Consider the following 19,821-nt stretch of genomic DNA (forward strand, 5'->3'; position numbering starts at 1 on the left):
GATTTTAATTTTTGTAAAGTGCAGTTTCATTTACTTATGGTATTGCAGATTATAACAATAAAGGGTTTGGATCCGAGAAATGTGTCATTGAATTTTAAATATGTTCTGCCATACTCCATAGCAATGGCACGTTTCATGCAGTGCAAAAGTAAGGTGTTCCACTTTTTGACCATTTGTCACACATTGTTGGTGTTTGAGTTCCACATTGGTCTATTAGTCTAGGCTAACTCCCACAGGGAAAAAAAAAAAAAAAAACAAACTTGCACATCAAATGCTTCCCATAAACCTTAAAAGGACTAACAGTAAGGAAAAAGTGGTAAGGATTTTACCTTCAACTCAAACAGTAAACCACGAGACTGCAAATGCCCCCCCCCCCCCCCCCAAAATCCTTAAGACTAGCAAGGCTGGCAAAAATAATTAAACCTCTCTCCATTTCAACTCTAACAGTAACTTAGGAGAACTGAAAATATAGCAAATAGTGTCTTATGACTGGCTACACATCTTAGTTCCAGGCTCACTAAAATATTACATAGCACTGTGGCTAAAAAGCAATACCATTACAAAATAAATACTTCTTAGCTCTTTAAAAGGGCTTAACAGGTTAGTAAAAAGCAGATAAGAAAGCACACCTGAGCTCCAACAGTAACTCAGGGAAGAGCTGAAAATATCACAAGTGTGTGGCTTATGATTGGCTAATGGCCAACGGTACTACATAAATCTCCCCAACTTGGCTCCTGGTTCAGTAAAATATGGTAGCCCTGTGGCAAAAAGACAAAAATACCACACAACGATGCTTAAGTCAACAAAAAGTAAGTAGAAAAAAAAAAAAAAAAAAAAAAAAAAAAAAAAAAAGACACTTCTCTGCACTTAATCTGCAACACTATCCCACACCTCCTAGCAAATGTTCCCTGAACCCATAAAAAGGGCTAATATGCCAGCAAAATAAATAGAAAAGAAAACACACCTATCTCCTGTTCAGCTTCAACAGCAACAACCCAGGAGAATGGAAAATATAGTAAGTTAGTATCAGACAAGTCCCCACCCCCTCAGTTATTGGCTCACTAAAATTTTAGGTTCCTCCTGTGACTAAAGCAAAAACACCACATAACAGCTTCCTCCTTAGCCCTTAAAAGGGCTAATAGGTCATCACTTAAATAGCAAAGAAAGCAATCTCTCTCCCCTTCACCTCCAGCAGTAACCAAGAGCTGACAATATTGCAAGTTACTGCCTTTTGGTACTACACTTCCTACCAACTCTGTTCCAGCCTCACTAAAGGCTTCCTCCTTAGCCCTTAAAAGGGCTAATAGGTCACTTAAGTAGCAAAGAAAACACATCTCTCTCCCCTTCATCTCCAGCAGTAACCAAAAGCTGGCAATATTGCAAGTTACTGCCTTTTGATAATATACCTCCTACCAGCTCGGTTACTGCCTTTTGATAATACACCTCCTACCAGCTCGGTTCCAGCCTCACTAAAAATAAAACTATTTATGTGGTAAAATTGCGCACAACAGAACAAATGCTTCCCCTAGCCCATAAAAGGGTTAACAAGTCAAGAAAAATAGAGAATAAAGCACCTCTCTCCTTGTCAGCTCCAACAGTAGAAACCAAGGAGAGCTGAAAATACAGCAAATTACTGCCATTTGTATACGTTCCCCCCCACAACTAAAACATTAGACTAGCTTTGTGTATATGAAAAATGCCAAACAAGAACAGGTCAGCAAAGGTAAGTAAAAGAAAGCACACCTCTCACTCATTCAGCTCCAATAACAATAAACCACACAGCTCAGTGAATGCTTCCCCTTAAAAAGGGCCAACAGGTAATCAAAAATAAGAAGAATGCACACACCCCCCCCCCCCCCCCCCCTTCAGCTTCAATGTCATTAACCCACCTAACAAATACTTCACTGGTCCTTAAAAGGACCAACAGGTCAAGAAAAGAAAGTACACCTTTCATTCAGCTCCAACAAAAGTAACACAGGAGAGCTGAAAATAGAGCAAGTTAGTGTCTTATGATTGGAGAAGTCTGCTTAGTGCTGTTAGTCAAACTCAGTTCTTGCCTCAGTAAAATATTAGGCTAGTTTCTGTCCATTAAATAACATACTACACAACACTCTCTCTCCCTAGCCCATAAAAGTAAACAGGTCAGGTCAGCAAATATACTTCTAATTGGAAAAACAGTGCAGTACCCAAGGAACAAACAACAAAGCTTTTCTGACATCAAAAAGCTTTCAACACACAGCACTTTCATCCAATATAGACATCAGAAACAACAGTGACTCATTCACAACTTCCTTTTATCAGTTCACAATCACATGACTAGAAATTTAAAGTTACAAGCACAGAATTCAAAATAAGAGCTTTTACTTAAATAATGACAATTCACATACAAATATGTATAAACAATCTTTAAAATGTATATATAGATATTTCAGAATTCACTGGATTTAATCATAAGGACGCAGTTAATACTAAGACAATCATTTAGTTCAGGAGTTACAGTAGCTGACACAGCAAGTCTCTCATTTCTAAAAGGTCCCTCCATTCTCCAGCTATCTGACAAATACCCACCTTTTCCCTTTTCTAAATCCAAAAATAAAAAAAAAGTTTAAAATTTAAACATTGTAATGCATGCTTAGACAGGGCATTACTCAAATAACCCCTTTTAATCCTGTTAATTGTGCTGGTATTTTTAAAGCATTAGCAGTTTTACCTTGCAGGATTTACAGCAAGTGAGGTATACTACACTAGTTGTATTGCAGTTGTATCTACCAGGTTTTCTCCATCTTCATATGGTAGACCTGATAGTGCCTATTTGCATTTTTTAGCTATGTCAAGAATCTAAGTAGCAATGCTCAGATCTGCTCAGAGTTAGTGCAGAATGGCACAAAATACACTGAACCGACCGATATCGCCAACATCCTGGCAGACAGGTTCAGTGCAAACTTCACCCCCCTCTCACCCCCAAGAGGGCCCATAACCATACCAGAAGAATGTAGAGTCCCTGAAATCACAGACACTCAGGTTAAAACAACCCCCTCCAAAGCCAAAAACACAGCATCAACAAAAAAATCATCAGCAAAAACAGACGATGTCCCAGGCTGTGTTCTACACGAGCTCAAAGACGAACTAACCCCTCACCTAAACACACTGTTCAAACTCAGCCTCTCCACAGGCTACGTACCCATAGAGTGGAGCACAGCAGTGGTTATTCCGCTCCACAAAGGTGGAGCCACAACAGGCCCCGGGAACTATCGCCCTATAAGACTAACTAGCTTGGTCTGCAAGGCTATGGAGTGCATCATCATGGAACTCATTAACAGAGACATTGGACCCTACCCAGTTCGGCTTTGTTAAGAGCAGATCATGCCTCCTGAACCTGGTGGACTTCTTTGAGACAGTTACCAAGGCTATAGACGAGGGAAAGGTGGTACACACAGCCTACCTAGACCTCGCAAAGGCCTTCAACACCATTCCCCGTTCTGGTATTATAGACAAGCTCACCAGCCTGAACATAAACCCCTATGTCACAAGATAGGTTGCCAACTGGCTCATGGACAGAACCCACATGGTGAGAGTTGTGGGAGCTAGGTCCAACTCTAAATCGGTTACAAGTGGAGTTCCCCAGGGCTCAGTCCTAGGACCCCTCCTGTTCTGCATATACTTCTCAGAGGTACAGGCAAGCACAGGAGGACTATGGCTGACCAAGTTTGCAGACGACTGAAAACTAGGGGCTATAACTGACTCTCCGGCTGACACAGACATCCTCCAAAAGGGTCTCACTGAGACGGATACCTGGTGTCAAAATCATGGCCTCAAGCTAAATGCCAAAAAGTGCACAGTCATCCCCTTTGGAAAAAACAAAGTACCCACAAACTACCACATAAGTGGTAGTCCGTTAAATACAGAAGACATAGTAAGGGATATGGGGACCCAAGTAGATAGTAATCTCAACTTTGATAATCACATTGCCAAAGTGGTTAGAAAATCCTTCTACGTGGCCCACCTAATCATAAAAGGGTTTGCATCCAGATCAAAAGAGGTCATTGTATCCCTCTACTCATCACTCATCAGACCCATCACAGAATACAACGCCTCATTTGGGATGTACCTTAAGAGACAGCTGCAACAGCTGGAAAGACCAAAGAAGTACCTCACCAAGAGGATCACTGGCCTCAAACAGATCCCCTATGCAACTCGACTGAAGAAAGTACAGCTGTACTCGGTTGCATACCACCTACTCAGAGGTGATCTCTGCCTGACATACAAGGCCATGTCCAACCCAGAATTGATAGACATGTTCCACCTACAGAAAACCTTATCCCTGCGAGCCACATGCTCAAGGGATCTAAACCTCACTACAACAATAAATAGGACGTGCTGGAGGGATAGATTCCTGTCCCAGAGACTTCCCATGCTTTGGAACAAGATCCCAACCTACATCAGGCAGAGCTCCTCGCTAACACTCTTCAAAAGAAATCTTGACGAGTGGATGGGAAACAGAAAGTTTACCTCGCGGATCACTTCAGTGGCTCTGCTGGACAGAGGCACAGGGAACTAATCTAAGGGGCCGGCAAAAGCCAACACATTCTGTCTAAGCTTATAAATGCTTTCGGGCAGATAGCCTAGTACCTACCTATGAACCTATAATAATGAAACTGCATTGTGCATACCTACCACGTCTGTGTGTTTGCTCAGTGTGACTCTCCTGTTTTGTACTTTGTCTCTCAAGCAAATTTTTAAAATTATACTTCCCTCTATACACAAAATTATGTGCACCTCCTACAACATCTTTTCACAGTTTTGCCTCTTCCAACACCCATCAAAATTTTCAAATTATGTTAGTTTCTGTTGCACAATCAGCAGTGTAATCCATTAAACAATTATTTTTGGTATGTTGCTTCATTTTTATTGCTTCACCTTTACTTAGACAACAGTTACCCAGGCCGTATTTAATAATTGGCCTGTATATTGTCTGTCGCTCAACCAATATTTTGCATTTCTTCTATTCAAGTAACTCTTGTGGGAAGCCCGTCTCTATGAACATCCCAGTTAACTTAATAACCTCAGTCTGAAATACTTCACCATCAGAGGTGATTCTAGAGGGTCTAATAAACTGACGTTTAACAATACACATTTTTTTTTGTGTATGGGGTGACAAATGGTATAATACAGAAATTAATAATATAAGTTGGTTTTCCCAATATACTTGAAGCCAACCCATCTATCACATCCCTGGCCAATTGCACGTCCAACAGGTTGATTGTGTCATAATTGGTTACATTATCTGGAATGTAAATAATCTGATGTAGTTTCCAAATATAAAATAAACTCTGCAAACTATTGTTCACTATCTGTCAGATAATAAAAACATCATCCAAAAATCAAAGGTAGGATAATACCTAAATATCTCACTCAAAAAAACATTGTCTTTTTCCCATGCCCATGCACCACAATTTGCAAATATAGGGGCACAAGCCACCCCCACAACAACACTATTAGTTTGTCTGTAATATTCAACCTCAAAATACAGGTAGTTGTTCTTTAAAATAATATCCATGAAGTCAACCAACAGTGATATTTCAGTCTGTATAATAAAATTTAAGTTAAACATGTCATTACTAAATAATTCAGGTCCATGTCACTTTATCAAAAGGACTAAGCATTGAATTCCTATTCGTTGAACTTAATCCATTGAAAGCTAAAGCCATTGAATGTTCATTTATGTATATATTTTCCAAGGAAAAAAATAGCTGGCCATCATAAGAAATTTTTCCTTTTCCCCACTGTAGTGTGATCTCTGAGTTAGTATATTTAGTTAGGGGGTGTGGGGGGGGGTGCAGCCCCTCACCTGGGTGGGTTTTAAATAATTGTTTTTTGTGATGGCTGCTAGGTTGGCCCACTAGTTTTTTTCACTGGGAAAAAATCTCTATAAATGAATGTGAATTTTTCCCAGGAAAAAAAAAATAGTTGGCAACCATTGGAAATTTGCTATTTTCCTTACTGTAGTGCAATCTCAGAGTGGATATATTTAGTTAGGGGAATGTGAGGAGTGCAGATGGGTGAGTTTTAAATTGTGTTTTTTATGACAGCTGCTAGCTTGGCCCACTAGTTTTTTTTTCCCCTAGGAAAAAATTTGCGTAAATGAACGTTTAATGGATTTAGCTTTTGATGGACTAAGTTTGAAGAAAAGGGATTTGATGGTTAGTCACTTTGATGATGTGGTATAGACCCAATAATTCAAGACAGCAAATACAATTTTCTTACCCATTCATCTACTGGTTTGTAGATCAGCAAAAACAAGTAGAAATTATACCTCTTTCCCATTCATCTTCACCAGAGTTATTTCGGGAGGTTAGGTGTTCCCTCACTCTAAATAAAGGTGATGCAAAGCACAACATAGCAAACAATCATTCTTTGGTGTCTAATGTTACCCCCTAACTCACACTGTGTTTAACTGCCTTTCAGGGACATTATGCAGAGTAACCATTTAGTGTTTCCCCAGCCTGATTCTCTGACTGTCTTGGTAGCATAAATGCCTTTCTGCAGGCAGCTCCAAAGAACATGTAGCTAATTATCATATTCTTCTCTGCAAAAATGCCTCATTATTTATCATGGTTGCAGAGATGGGTATAATCAAAGTATCAATTGGCCAAATTGTCGAACCCAGTATGGCGATAATTCAGTCCATTGAACAGTTTTGACTTAGATTATGGTACAGTGGGGATCAGGGAACTTGCCCCTTTCTCCAATGTAGTGTGATCTCAGAGTTGGTATACATAATTAACAGAGGGTGTGGGGGTGCAGGGGTCTTGCCACTTGCATTGTTTGTGCTGCTCCCATGTATTGTTTGGGTTTATGTTTTTTGTGGATGTACTGAATTGTATGGTAGCTTTGGACTATTGGCTCCTCAGCCAAGCACATACACCAAATGTCTAAACCTGCAGTTCCTCTTGTACTGAGCAGGATCACTATCACAACAACACATCATCAGTAGGGTAAAACTAACCTGTCTCACAATAGTCTAAACCCAGATCACATTCATTATTAGTGGGTGAACAATCCAATGCTTGGTGAATTCTGTTTCACAATGACAGGAAGAGCTGACATGGAAAGATCAAAAAGTGATGTAGCTATGAATGCTTGGCTGCCACAACTTGGCTGCCTGTGGTAACTTTTCTGACACCTCTTGCTTAAAACCCAAAAAGCCAGAAGGATCATGAGGCCCTGCTTTCACAGTCTGTATTCATATTGAAAATCAAGATCAAGCGAGCTTTTGCTCTTCTGCTCCATGGGAGATTTATGCCCTCCCTGAGCTCACCTTAGGACACCTGCATTACTCTTTGACAGGTGTACCATCCCAGTGAAACTCCCCGCTTGACACTGTCCCCGGAGCGGGTTGCTCCTGGATGCCTGGACACTTAGAGCCAGAACAAAGAGCCTCTACCATATGGGTTTTGACAATTTGGCTGTTTAATACTTTGTAATAGATCCACAGAGGCAGCCAAATGCGATGATGTACCTCTTTGTTTTGCAGTGCCATGGCAGGGCTGTCTCTGAATCAGAAATGTTTACTGTGAGACATACATCTTGTGTACACTTCCCAGAAACCTTTCTTGCTTTACAGTATAAGTGCCCATATTTATGCTTTTTAAGCATTCTAATAGTTTTCAATCCACGTAAAAATCTTTGCAACCAGAATGAAATACATAATATGCCACATATGTAGTATTAGTAGTTTATTAGCACTACATGCAGGTAAATTCTAGGGCTAGACTGCATATTAAAAAATTAAAAATCTAGTTTAAATATTTAAATGTTACCAATGTACGGTACTATAATCAATTTTACATTGATTATTTACATGAAATAAGTACTTTCATTTTTTTATATATGCATGCTTATCTACTTAGGGAAATATCCCTAAAACATCTCCTGTCATTTATTACAACGATATGTTATATTTAATTTATTACAAAATTGTACTGCACGAATGTTATAAAAGATAACATGATTTAATTGCATTTTATGAAAAGGAAATGAAATGATGAATGTTTACAGTTGTGAGGAAGTTGCATATGTTTTCAGAATGAAAATGATGAACTCTGAATAAAATCCAACAATTTCTGCCCACATTGACGAGGTAGTTCATTTTTGTTAGATTTTAAAGGTAGCAGGTACTGTGGTTTTAATATACCACATATGAATTATAGCAAGACAAGTCAGGTACATTGCAAGTCACTTCCTGCAGTTTAAAACAATCTAGTCCTTCCATAATGTACCTACATGTTGAGTAGTTGCAAGACTTAACCCTCTCTTTCTCCTTGAATGGAATATGTGCTCAAGACATATGATTCATTCTGAAAATAAAACCTTGAGTTCTTACTATTTTTAAAGCTAAATCCAGGTGGGACACCCATAATATTATAGAAAACATCACTGGTCATTAAAATTTTTAAGTTTGTGAATAGAACCTAAATTACATTAAGACCTCAAGAGATCACAGAGGGCCAGAAGTGAATATAACCACTGTAATGACATTTCACTCTATGAAGATTTAAAGCCTGACGCACTTGGATCCAAAAAAGACATAAGATTTCAAGTCAAAATACATCTGTACATAGCCCACTTTTGTTAACATCCTTACCTATAAAAGGAAAGTTAAACACATGACATTAATTTAAGACTGTTTTTTGTCTTATTTTATAATTTGATAACAATTGTACTTTATATCACGTTCATAACTGAAAAGGAACATTTCACTTACACTAATTGCAACAGTTGAGAAGACAAAGAAATGTCAGTATCACATTGATTACAATTTGTATCTAAATAGTAAAGTTATTAGATCAAATATCTTAAGCAATATTTAAATTAGTGCATTTGAGAACTTTATTCAAGGTTACAATATGTGCATTCTTGTTATTACAACGCAGGAGTATACAATCTAAAACATTGAATTAACCAGTGTCAAGGCAGTTGCATTTAGTTCCATTCATCAGGTACTGCTTAATATTTACTTTGAATAACATGGCTGTGAAGATCAAGAGATTGTTTCATGAGATGGGAATTATCAAAACTTCTTTTAAAAGAGATGAAAATATTCTCCTTATCAAGGAAGAATAAACAATCTGTAAAATAACTGGATGTAGAGATTCAAGGTAATATTTAACCAGTCTTTTCAGATCTATGATCCAGATTGTAGTGGGATGGATATGAATATGAAACCACAATCATGGAATCATCAAAGCTGACATAAATTAAATGGCCTCCAAGCAAACCAAGGGAAGAGGATAAGTAAGTGGAGGAAAAATAAGAGTCAAGTTAGAAGAACAGGGTTGTAAGAGTTTAGATACTCAGATGGACCACCAGGAGTATTTTCTACTACACCACCAGACAGAGATTGGGAGGAAACCAGAGCAGTGAGATCCTGAGTGCCTGCATAATGAGTTTTTATGGATTGGTGGCATGAGATATTGACACCTCTGCAAATGTCCATGGAAAGTAGTTATTAAATAAGTATGCATGCCATGGATTTTAATCATCAAATTAAAGTAATGGTTATGTTAGCGGATAAATAATTCATAGTTCCTGCCTGAATGTACTCACTGCAGTATAGAAAGAAGGGATTATCCCAAATAACAGGAGAATAAGTATTATTCAAGTGTAAAGGACGACAGAGGAAATTCACAACTGCAGGCAGTAAAATGGTCTCAGACTCGTGTCACACTTCATGAAAGTGTTGCAGAGGGTGAGTGATTAAAACGAGTAGAAAATAAAGTGGAAAATGAACAATAAGGCTTTAAATAAAGATGTTGTTCAACTGTCCTGATGCCTGTAGTGAGAAAGAGAGTGGATATGAATTTGGAAATGAATAAAGAGTCCAAAATAAGAACTCGTAGGCATGTAAAATCATTTGACAAGGTCCAAAAAAGATGACTTGAGCAGACCTGTAATGGTGTGATGTTTCTAAAATGCTGGTAGAATTAGTGCAGGCTAGGTACAAAAATCCCAATTACACAGGTATGAACACCATTTGAGCTCAAAGAGTGGATCCCAGTGGGAGTTTGTGGCCACCAGGGTTCAGCTTTGAGTACATCCTTGACTATATTCATGATGGGTTATATCAGAAAACAGGTCAGAGGGGATAGATTAGTAAATCTACTCTATGTAGAGAATGAGGCACTAACAGCAGGCTTTGAAAAAGGAAAGCCAAATAACAGTAATGGGATGAATCTGAGCACAGATTAGGGGGCAGAGCAACAAGTGGGGAAATTCAACAAAGATGAAAGCTGAGACAGAAAATAGTGGCAAAGACTAACAACTTCAAGTATTTGGGAGAGTGTGGCTGAGCAGAATGGAAATCTGAATACTGAGATTAAGGCTAGAACCAGATGTGTTGCAGTGAGTTGGAACAAGGCTTTAAAGTAATGGTTGACAACAAATGAGAGATAAGAGCATGCATGAGCTATATGAAGCAGTTGTGTGAGCAGTGCTTCATTATACCATAGAAAACTGGTCTGTGTAGATAGAGCAGCTAATGTGTTTGAGGTATTGGACATTAAGTGTATGAGACAGGTAGCAGGAAGATTTATAAATCCATGGTGTAAAAAAGAGGAAGACATGAGGAAATTAAAACTGTCCTTCTCTGCAGTAGAGCTATTTGATTTCCAAAAGAATAGATTGTGGCAATATGGTTATGCAGGCAGGGAAGCATAAAAATTTAGGAGAGACGGGAGGAAGACAAGAGAAGATGAAGATATCCACCAAAAGATGGCTGTATTGTATAAAAGAAGACATGTGACAGTCAGGCATGGCTATCAAAGAAAGTAGAAGAGTAACATTAAATTAAGTGAGGTGACAAGAGTTGACACAGTACCCCAAACTTATATAAAACATATGGAATTGTGATAAATGTGACTGCAACAGAACGGCAGTCTGAAACTGCCTTTAAAATTCTTCAGGTTATATTCTTGCACACATATCTGGAAGTCATTTGCTCCATTTTAATGAAGCAACTTTTGAAGAAACACTTTTCACCTTTGCATTGAGGAAATGACTTTGTATAAAGATCTTGTGTGCATGATCTGACTGTGTCATGTGAGGCTGCACATACATCATATGCAGTGGATCTGCATCTAATTGTTCTCAGGGATTATATGGGGATAAAGAACATCTGAGTCTGTAAGGAGATCACATGGGGATGAACATCTGAGTCGACATAGTGATCATATGGGGATGACCTCCATCTACGTCTGCATGGAGGTCATATGGAAATGAACAACATCTAAGTCTGCATGGAGATCATCTGAAGATAATTTGCATCTGGGTCTGTACAATAAACATATGGGGAAGATCTCCATCTGATTCTGTGCAAAGATAATATGGGCAAAGAACAATTTCTCAGAGTGCACATAGATTGTATAGGGTGGATCTGTATCTAAGTCTGGAGAAAAATCATAATGGGATAATATCATTTTCAGCTTAATTCTGAGTGTAGAAAGTAGACAGAGTGGTGGAATATGAAAATTAGGAAGGCTAAGAAGAGGTAGGTTCACATTGAGATAGGAAGCCAACCGGCTTTCTTGAATGATAGTACGGTGGTGTTCTACTATAGAGGAAAGTGTCCTGAAATGGCAAACCTTACTGACTGTAGTTTGAATAAAATATGTATTATGGGTTTGTGTTTAGTATGGTTATGAGGAAGACATAACCAAATCTGGTCTGAGAATGTTTACTGCCAGGGATCAGGGACTTAGGGGGTAAAATGATTTGACAATTAATAACAAAGTTGAGATGTTTAAAGGAAAGACAGGATATCCTTAGCAGTCAAATATTTAAATTGTTGTACATCCTGAGCCTTATTATTGTCTATGTTTAAGACACGCAATTATCCTCTAAGGATTTCTAAGCAGCCCAACTGCTCTTTTGATTATGTTTAATATTAATTTATTGCTTCACATTTATCAGTATAGTCTGCTTAAGTGTGACTGAAGTTGTTCCTGTATACTAATACAAGAAAAGAATGGACATGTATAGTCAAAAACTATATTGTCTGCATAAAGGATTATTGCATAAATAACAATATTTACCTTAAATCCTGTAGGAGCTCTGATTACCCAGATGCATTCCAGTAAGTTTGGGTAGATAGCTGGGTGATATGGAGTTATGAAGCTTCCAGAAGTGTTAGTCAGAGTACCACCACAGGGTACTTGGAAAATAAAAGAAACACATTAATTACATTTTAACAAATGTAACAAAGAAGCATTTATTACCAAGTGTCCGAAGATCAGGCTATCTTTCAACAACTTAAAATAGATTTATGACTAAAATTATAACTTCTTTTATTATAGGGCATCATTAAGACAATATCTGTTTTAATGCTTCTGCAAAATGTAGAGCTATTTCAGAAAAAGTGCACTACTGCTTATGATATTACTTAACTGCAGGTTAAATACTTCGGCGCATTATTCAGATGTAATATGTAAAATAACAGATATGTGTAAAAAGAAACATCACTGTAATTCACACACACACACACACACACACACACACACACACACACACACACACACACACACACACACACAAGAATTCAATAACTCAGAAATCACTTCTTCAATCACAACCAATCAGAATATGTCTGTGCTGTTCACTGCAATGGCACAGATATAATACACTTGTACTGCAGGCTGGCACACCCCTATGCACCCCCCCCCCAAATTTATACATATAAATACCATTGTCCCAAGAAATCACTGTTTATTCAATTCAACAAAAGTGGACAATCTTATATATGTATGTAGAGTGTGTGTGTGTGTGTGTGTGTGTGTGTGTGTATGTATATATATATATATATATATATATATATATATATATATATATAGATAGATATACAGATACATATACACACACACACACACACACACACACACACACGCACATATATATATATATATATATATATATGGGTTTACTATTACAAGATTGAAGCCCACAATTTGAAAAAGCATAAAATTTTGAATACTGAATATCTCTAAAAATATAAACCCAGAAATAAGTGCTAACATGGGTCCTACCATGGGGTTGGGGGGAAATCCAAAATGTTGACAACTTATTCTTGGTTATAAACACCCCAGATGTCTGGATGTGATCCAAAGGACTGGCTTTAGATGAAATGGAGCCTTAGACAAGGTGTATATCTACCCTCCTTCATCTTCAGTACCTATCCTCTGAGTTCCTTCCATCCTGTTGTAAAAAATTTAGTCTGAAGACGTCTTGTTTAAGGTAAAAGTGCTTACTCAATGTGATCTTTTTATTATTAAATTATTCATTTTTTATTTCTTATTCGTAATTTTTTCCTTTACAATTGATTTTTTATGGCTTAAGTGTTCAATTTTTTTGTTACTGATTAAGAGATTAGGTAATTATATTGTGGAGGAGGAGTGTTGGGAGTAAATTGTGGTTACGGTAGGGGAGCAGTGTGAGCCCGAGTGAAGTGAAAGTAAACAGCATAGAACTGACCCAGGTTTCTTCTTGCTTTTTCCTGTCTGTCCAAAATCTTCTTCACTCGATTGTTTTCCTCTTTCCTACACATGTGCCTAAATCACTGTAATCTGTTCTCTTTGACCCTCCCTGCAAACGGAGCTACTTGGGCTTCTTCTCTGTTGTCCTCATTTCTTTGTCTGTCCTACAGAGTACATCTTGCTACCCATTCTAGGCAGTTCATCTCCATTACCTCTAGCTTCATCAACTACTGTGCCTTAACTTTTCAGGTTTCTGTGCTATACAGTAGTACTGATCACAACACTGTATTTTACACTTTACTTTTCACCTTTGGCATTCTTCTGTCACGCACTACCCCTGGCACTCTGACAGTTGTCTGCATCCACTCTGATTCTAGCTTTGACCTCTTCATTCAGACTTCCCTTCTCCTCAACCACCCCTCTCAGATACTTGAAGTTGTCAACCTGCTCCACTAGTTTCCCTTCTATCTTAATTTTTAGCTTCTTCTGATTTCCTCATTTGCTACCATGACAATTAGTATTATCTGTTCTAATTTTCATCCTGTGTGCCTTCAGTATTGCATTCCACTTCACTTTCATTTGCTGAAGTTCTTGTACAGAGTCTGTCTATAATGCCACATTGTCTGCATACAGCGGCTTTGTTAATCTGTTCCCTTCAACCTACTTGCTAATGTAACCCAAAACCAAGGGGTGAATTCCACATGAAGAAAACCACAATATAACCAAAAACCATGTGACCCAGGTCACCAGGAAAGCCAGAAATGAAAGGCAGCCGACAGTAGTTGTAAAAAAACGCGTGGAGCTTTAATTTAACAACTGATAAAAAATTAATGAATAAAACATGCATAACAATAGTTAAGAGCTTTCATCCTGTAAACTGTAATAAGGACTTCTTCAGAACAGGAAGTAGCTGGCACAAGCTGTTTAAACAAGCTCACCTCCTCATATCTAATTAACACTTAAAGTGACAGATATCTGATTTTAGAACTAAGCAAGGGAACATTGCATAATTTCAGTAAAATGCAAGGGAATCAAGATAAAAACATATTTGTTTACAGAATACTAAATGTAACAACTAATTGATCACGTTAGAAACAGTAAATTGTTAAGAATATTATACTGAAAATATTTTAAAAACAGTTAATTCAAAACCAGTTAATTTGAACACTAATATATATACCCAAAAGAACACTATAGTTCACAGAGGTTCCTAAAACAACAACATGAAAGTGAGCATTAAAAAAATGGCCACATGGACTGGCTTGGTGGGCACACTTTATTCTAGGTCTATGGGTCTGTGGAATACAATGTGAAGGCAAGATAAGGCATGTTTCTGTTTAGTCTTCTAGCATTAAGAACCACCTTAGCTTGATCCGATCTTGGGACTGATATGTTAGTTATGTTGGAATGTCTATCAGCTGTAATCTGCCTAAAAAGACACATGGTAGCAGCAAAACCTTACAAAGTATGCAGAAGCCTGGAAGTGAGAGGTGCAGGCCACCAACTGTGACGGAAGCTGGAGTGTCATGCATCTGGTTCCATTCTGACACATACCAGTTCCCCCTGGAATTAAACCAATTATTTAACCAATTATCAAAGGCACTTATCTTTTCTTTGTATCTAGGCATTATTCAAGGTGAATGAAAGATTCCACTCAGGGCTATTGTCTTACATGCATTTGTAATGTACATGGACATTTCTGATATGTTTTGCTGCATATCTGTCAGAGTTCTATGTCTCAGGCTGTTCACTCCAATATACACCACTATCATACAGTAGTTATCATTATCAAGATTTAGGGTCCTTAGGGACCTTGTAATGTCAAAGATTGTTACTCCTTAAAGACAACTCACTGTAACCCTCTCCTATTCCAGCCTTGTGAGTGACGAGTCACTGTGCCTCGCAATAGAGTCACCTATTAATAAAACATTTTTATTGATGATTTGGTTCAGGATATGGAGTACTTTTGCTCCGAGGTGCTCTTTATGGGAGATACACATTTGGTGGATAAGTGGCCCGATTTTTGTTGAGAGTCCATCTTGATATTTCTAGAAAAGTCTAGCAGTGATGTTATACAGCTTCAGCACATGACGTTTTAGTGTGATTACAGAAGGATCATGGTGAAGATGTATGACATTCACAGCTTTCACGTTAATTAGGTATTTACACCCCTCACAAATAGAATTATTAGTGTTGACTATAATTCATTATCTGTAAACATAAGGCAGTTTGCGCACTGTCTTAAGAGACTAGTACTAAAAGGCAGGCAAAAGAGATTAAACTAGTTGGCCGACCTTTCATCTTGTTTATAGGTTCATAGGTAAGTACTAGGCTAGCTGACCTTGTGGGTCATTTTAAGCCTAGCTAATCTCCCTTTCAGATGTGAGAATCAAACCCTGTACCTTGTGTCTGTGAGGAATCAAATCCTATACATTCTGCTTAGGTGTTTTGATGAATAAAGAAAATTCAGCACTAGGCAGGTAGGACAATATGAAAAATAGGGCATCTCAAGCTTCATCGGTCAAGGGGGGGGGGCACTTCCCAATGTGATCTTGTAGTGCTCTAATAGTATGAACAGATAAGATAAGACTGGGAGGAACTACCAAAGAAAAAATTAAAGGTAGGCAACTGAACATCCACCAAGTTTAAAAGGGCAAACATAAAGAGCTTGGAAAATACACTATATTTTGGGTCTATGGAATACAATGTGAGGGCAAATTTCAAGGGTTTAAAGGGAGAGACCTCACAAAATGATACTTCTGTGCTTACTGACAACAGTTAATAGATGATGAGAGAGAGAGTGAATTATATTGTCGAATAATTGTAAGAGGAAGACATCAACAGACATACTGGGATTAAGAGAACAACTGCAACAGGATGGGAATGCAAGAAAAGACGTAGACGTGTAGCTCTGGAGCTGACTGACCTAGCACTGCTTAAAAGCAAACACACATACTGAAGTAGTAGCCCAACCGTCACTCCGTCCAAAAGAACCAAAGTAGGTTTTAATAATACTAACAGTCCTACCACATAAATGGCAAAATACACTGCAACTATTTACTGGAATTACTAATATGGGCTAAAAATAAAATGCTGGTCATAACTCTTCATGCAAAGCATGAGAGTTTGTAACATGCAATCTGAGCACTTTTCAAAAATGGCACTATTTCTCCTGTTCTGCAAAAGAAAACATAAAGGCAAACATTTATTTTTTTTTTTTTGGTTTTGTGAGTGGTGGCAAGTTCAAATGAAATTTTATTATGTGGCAGTGGGTGTTGAGGGTTCAAAAATGGGTTTACCCCAAAACAAGACACTGATTTTTAACAAATGTCCATTTTTGATCTTTTGATTATGTCTGTAACGCAGGAAGTTATTTTTTTGGGAAATCAAAAAATGACAACTGCTTTCATAAAAGACCACTTTTACATTAAATGACATATTAAAATTGAATAAGTCTTGTCTATAAACTTGCTGAGCATTTGAGATTTTTCATCTCTCTACAAAAGTGTAAAATAAATCTATTTATATCAAAACTGCCAATAATAGTTAATGCTCTAACATTTTAACTTCTTTGACTTTTTAGAATCCTCACTATATCAACATAACATTTAATGCGAAAACTTCTAATTTTAATTTGAAGTCAGAAATGTTAGATTCTGGAGTAATTAGGCAGTCTATTTCTTTACCTGGAAAGTCCGCCTTGGAACAAGTTAATTTTCAACTGAGGCCTGCGGAGAAATGCTCCAGATGCCTGTCTTTGTAACATGGGATGAAACTGATGCACCCAGAGGAAACCCACACAAACACAGGGAGGACATGCAGACTCCACACAGAAGGCACCCCAGCCAAGAATTGAACCAGAGAACCTCTTTCTGTGAGGCAACAACGCAAACTGCTGCACTACTGCACCTTCAATTATAATTTCTGAAATACAAGACCTTTTTCCCCATTTTGGCTTTCAGATGGGATGTCTTCGGGGAGCCTGCATGGACTTAGTTTGTTCATTTTTTTTTTATTGTGTTATAGGTTTTTCACACATCCCAAATGCATTCCATAGAATAGCAGGCAATCTTCCAAATTGACCATAGGTGGTTGCTTGCCTTGTGTGTGTGTGTGTGTGTGTGTGTGTGTGTGTGTGTGTGTGTGTGTGTGTGTGTGTGTGTGTGTGTGTGTGTGTGTGTGTGTGTGTGTGTGTGTGTGTGTGTGTGTGTGTGTGTGTGTGTGTGTGTGTGTGTGTGTGTGTGTGTGTGTGTGTGTGTGTGTGAGAGAGAGCTGCTTGCATGCACATGACTGCCACCCCATCTATGATATCTATAATTAGTTTTTCCTGTCTTGTGCCCACTAACTTCTGTCTTACGATTGTACTCCTCCAAAACCCTGAACTCAGTAAAGTAGGTAATAAGTAAGTACTTAAATAAAGGAACAGATGAACTGCTTCAATTGCATTCTGTCTAAGGATGACAGTTTCCATAAAGTAAGAAATGTACTTTGCTTTAAATAGAAAGCAAAACTAAAACTTTAAAGTTTGTTGAAGAATAGGAATTTATTAGTTTCACAGATTGCTTATGATGGTGAAAACTTTTTTGACAAGATGTGATGGTTTTGATCTTTATTAATTGAGATACTTAGTAGGTTTCAGTAAATGCTTTACTGAGTCCTGATGTAAAATGAAATACCACATCTTTTTCTGGAAAGTAAGTGTTAGAATTTATATCTACACCATGAAATATAGTTAATTAAAATACATTTCATGGCAATTCATGTCACTGAATCACCCCACCAAAGCCCACAAGAAAAATAACAATTTTTGTTTATTTATGGGCCATATCTACTTACACCTCATGCTGTGTACCTGGAACCCCATAGAAATCTTATTTATAACCTGGACATTGCAGCAGATAAGAGAACATATACAATTACTACAGAAATATACCCCAGATGTGCTATCACTGATATGCTGTGATTAGATCTTCAGAGAGAAAATTTACACCCTTGTTTCTGTTTGCAAAGCTAATTTATGTACCTCAAAAATGTATGACATTTTGCTCTGGGAATAAAAAAAAGTAATTATTTGTTCCAATTTGTGCTTTTACAAACAACTGTTTTTATACAAAGAAGTCATCCACCCCTGGTAACAGGGACTTGCGGACAGACATAGACAGTAATGTAGTCTTTGATCATCACACGTCTACAGTACTGAAGAAATCATTCTCTGTTGTGCAACTTAAAAACAAAGGCCTCACATCTAGGTCCAAGGATGCCATTGTTTCACTGTATTCGGTAATCATCAAACCTATCATTGAGTACAGTGCCCCCTTTTGGTATGTACCTAACCAGGCGTATCCAACAACTGGCACGTCCACAAAGGTTCCTCACTAAAAGAATACATGTAGCATATCCTATGCAAACTGCTTCAAGGTCCTCTCCCTGTATTCTATCTCCTATAGGCTGTTCAGGGGAGATCTATGCTTGGCATACAAGGCACTGTCAGACCCCACTCAGATGGGACTCCTGCATATCTGCAAAACAAACAGCACCAGAATTACCCATTCTAAAGATTTAAACCTTACCTTTGATATAAATAGGACCTACTGGAGAGACAGATATATATCCCAGAGACTGCCCCTACTCTGGAACAGGTTTCCTGTCTGTGTCAAATGGAATTCCTCCCTAACCCAAGTCAAGTGTAACTTGGACAATTGGATGGGGAACAGGAACTTCATCCCTGGTTTGGTACCTATGTCTCTAATGGACACAGGCAGCCTGTAAATGGTTAATCTACCATGCTCATGCTTGTAAAAGTTTCATCTCCCAAGCCCCCACTTACACTTATCAAGGGTAGCAAGACTTGTCAGAGATTTGGAATGCATGGCTAGGCTTAAAAAGACCCTTGTGGTGATTAGCCTAGTACACACCTATGAACCTGTGTGTTATCACAGGATGACAAACACTCAAAACCTTGGAAATGATAGTTCACATTGGTAAAAGATTCCTCTTTATTCTTAATGTAGGGAGTTGTACATCCTCACACTATGCTAAATTACAGAATTAACATTATGGTCAATAACACTGCCTATGAGGTAAGAATACAGTCAGAAAATGGTAGAGGGGTTTCAAAACTGAAATCTTTTGGTTAGATGGGCTATGAATTTGGGGTTATTATATCCTTTTCCCTGATTTTTTTTCTGCTGAGTCTTAAAGTATCATTTATGTTTAAATGAACAGGTGACATGTCATGTCTTCATTTTATTGGGTGTGGAATTTTTACTAACTGAGATGAATGGTGTCTCTGAATTTG

The 19,821-nt window shown here is 38.0% G+C and overlaps 1 protein-coding gene across 1 annotated transcript in view; it reads right to left on the bottom strand.

The window, feature by feature from the left end:
• The window catches only part of LOC122810500 (high choriolytic enzyme 1-like), a 311,099-nt gene that overhangs the window by 89,633 nt on the left and 201,645 nt on the right, over window positions 1-19,821 (bottom strand). The window contains exon 11 of the mRNA XM_044082081.1: window positions 12,090-12,208. Within this exon, the coding sequence (XP_043938016.1) occupies window positions 12,090-12,208 (119 nt within the window). The remainder of the gene's footprint in view (window positions 1-12,089; window positions 12,209-19,821) is intronic.

The sequence above is a fragment of the Protopterus annectens genome, chromosome 9.part0 (assembly GCF_019279795.1).
Source record: "Protopterus annectens isolate FY-2018-M chromosome 9.part0, PAN1.0, whole genome shotgun sequence".
Classification (NCBI taxonomy): domain Eukaryota; kingdom Metazoa; phylum Chordata; order Ceratodontiformes; family Protopteridae; genus Protopterus; species Protopterus annectens.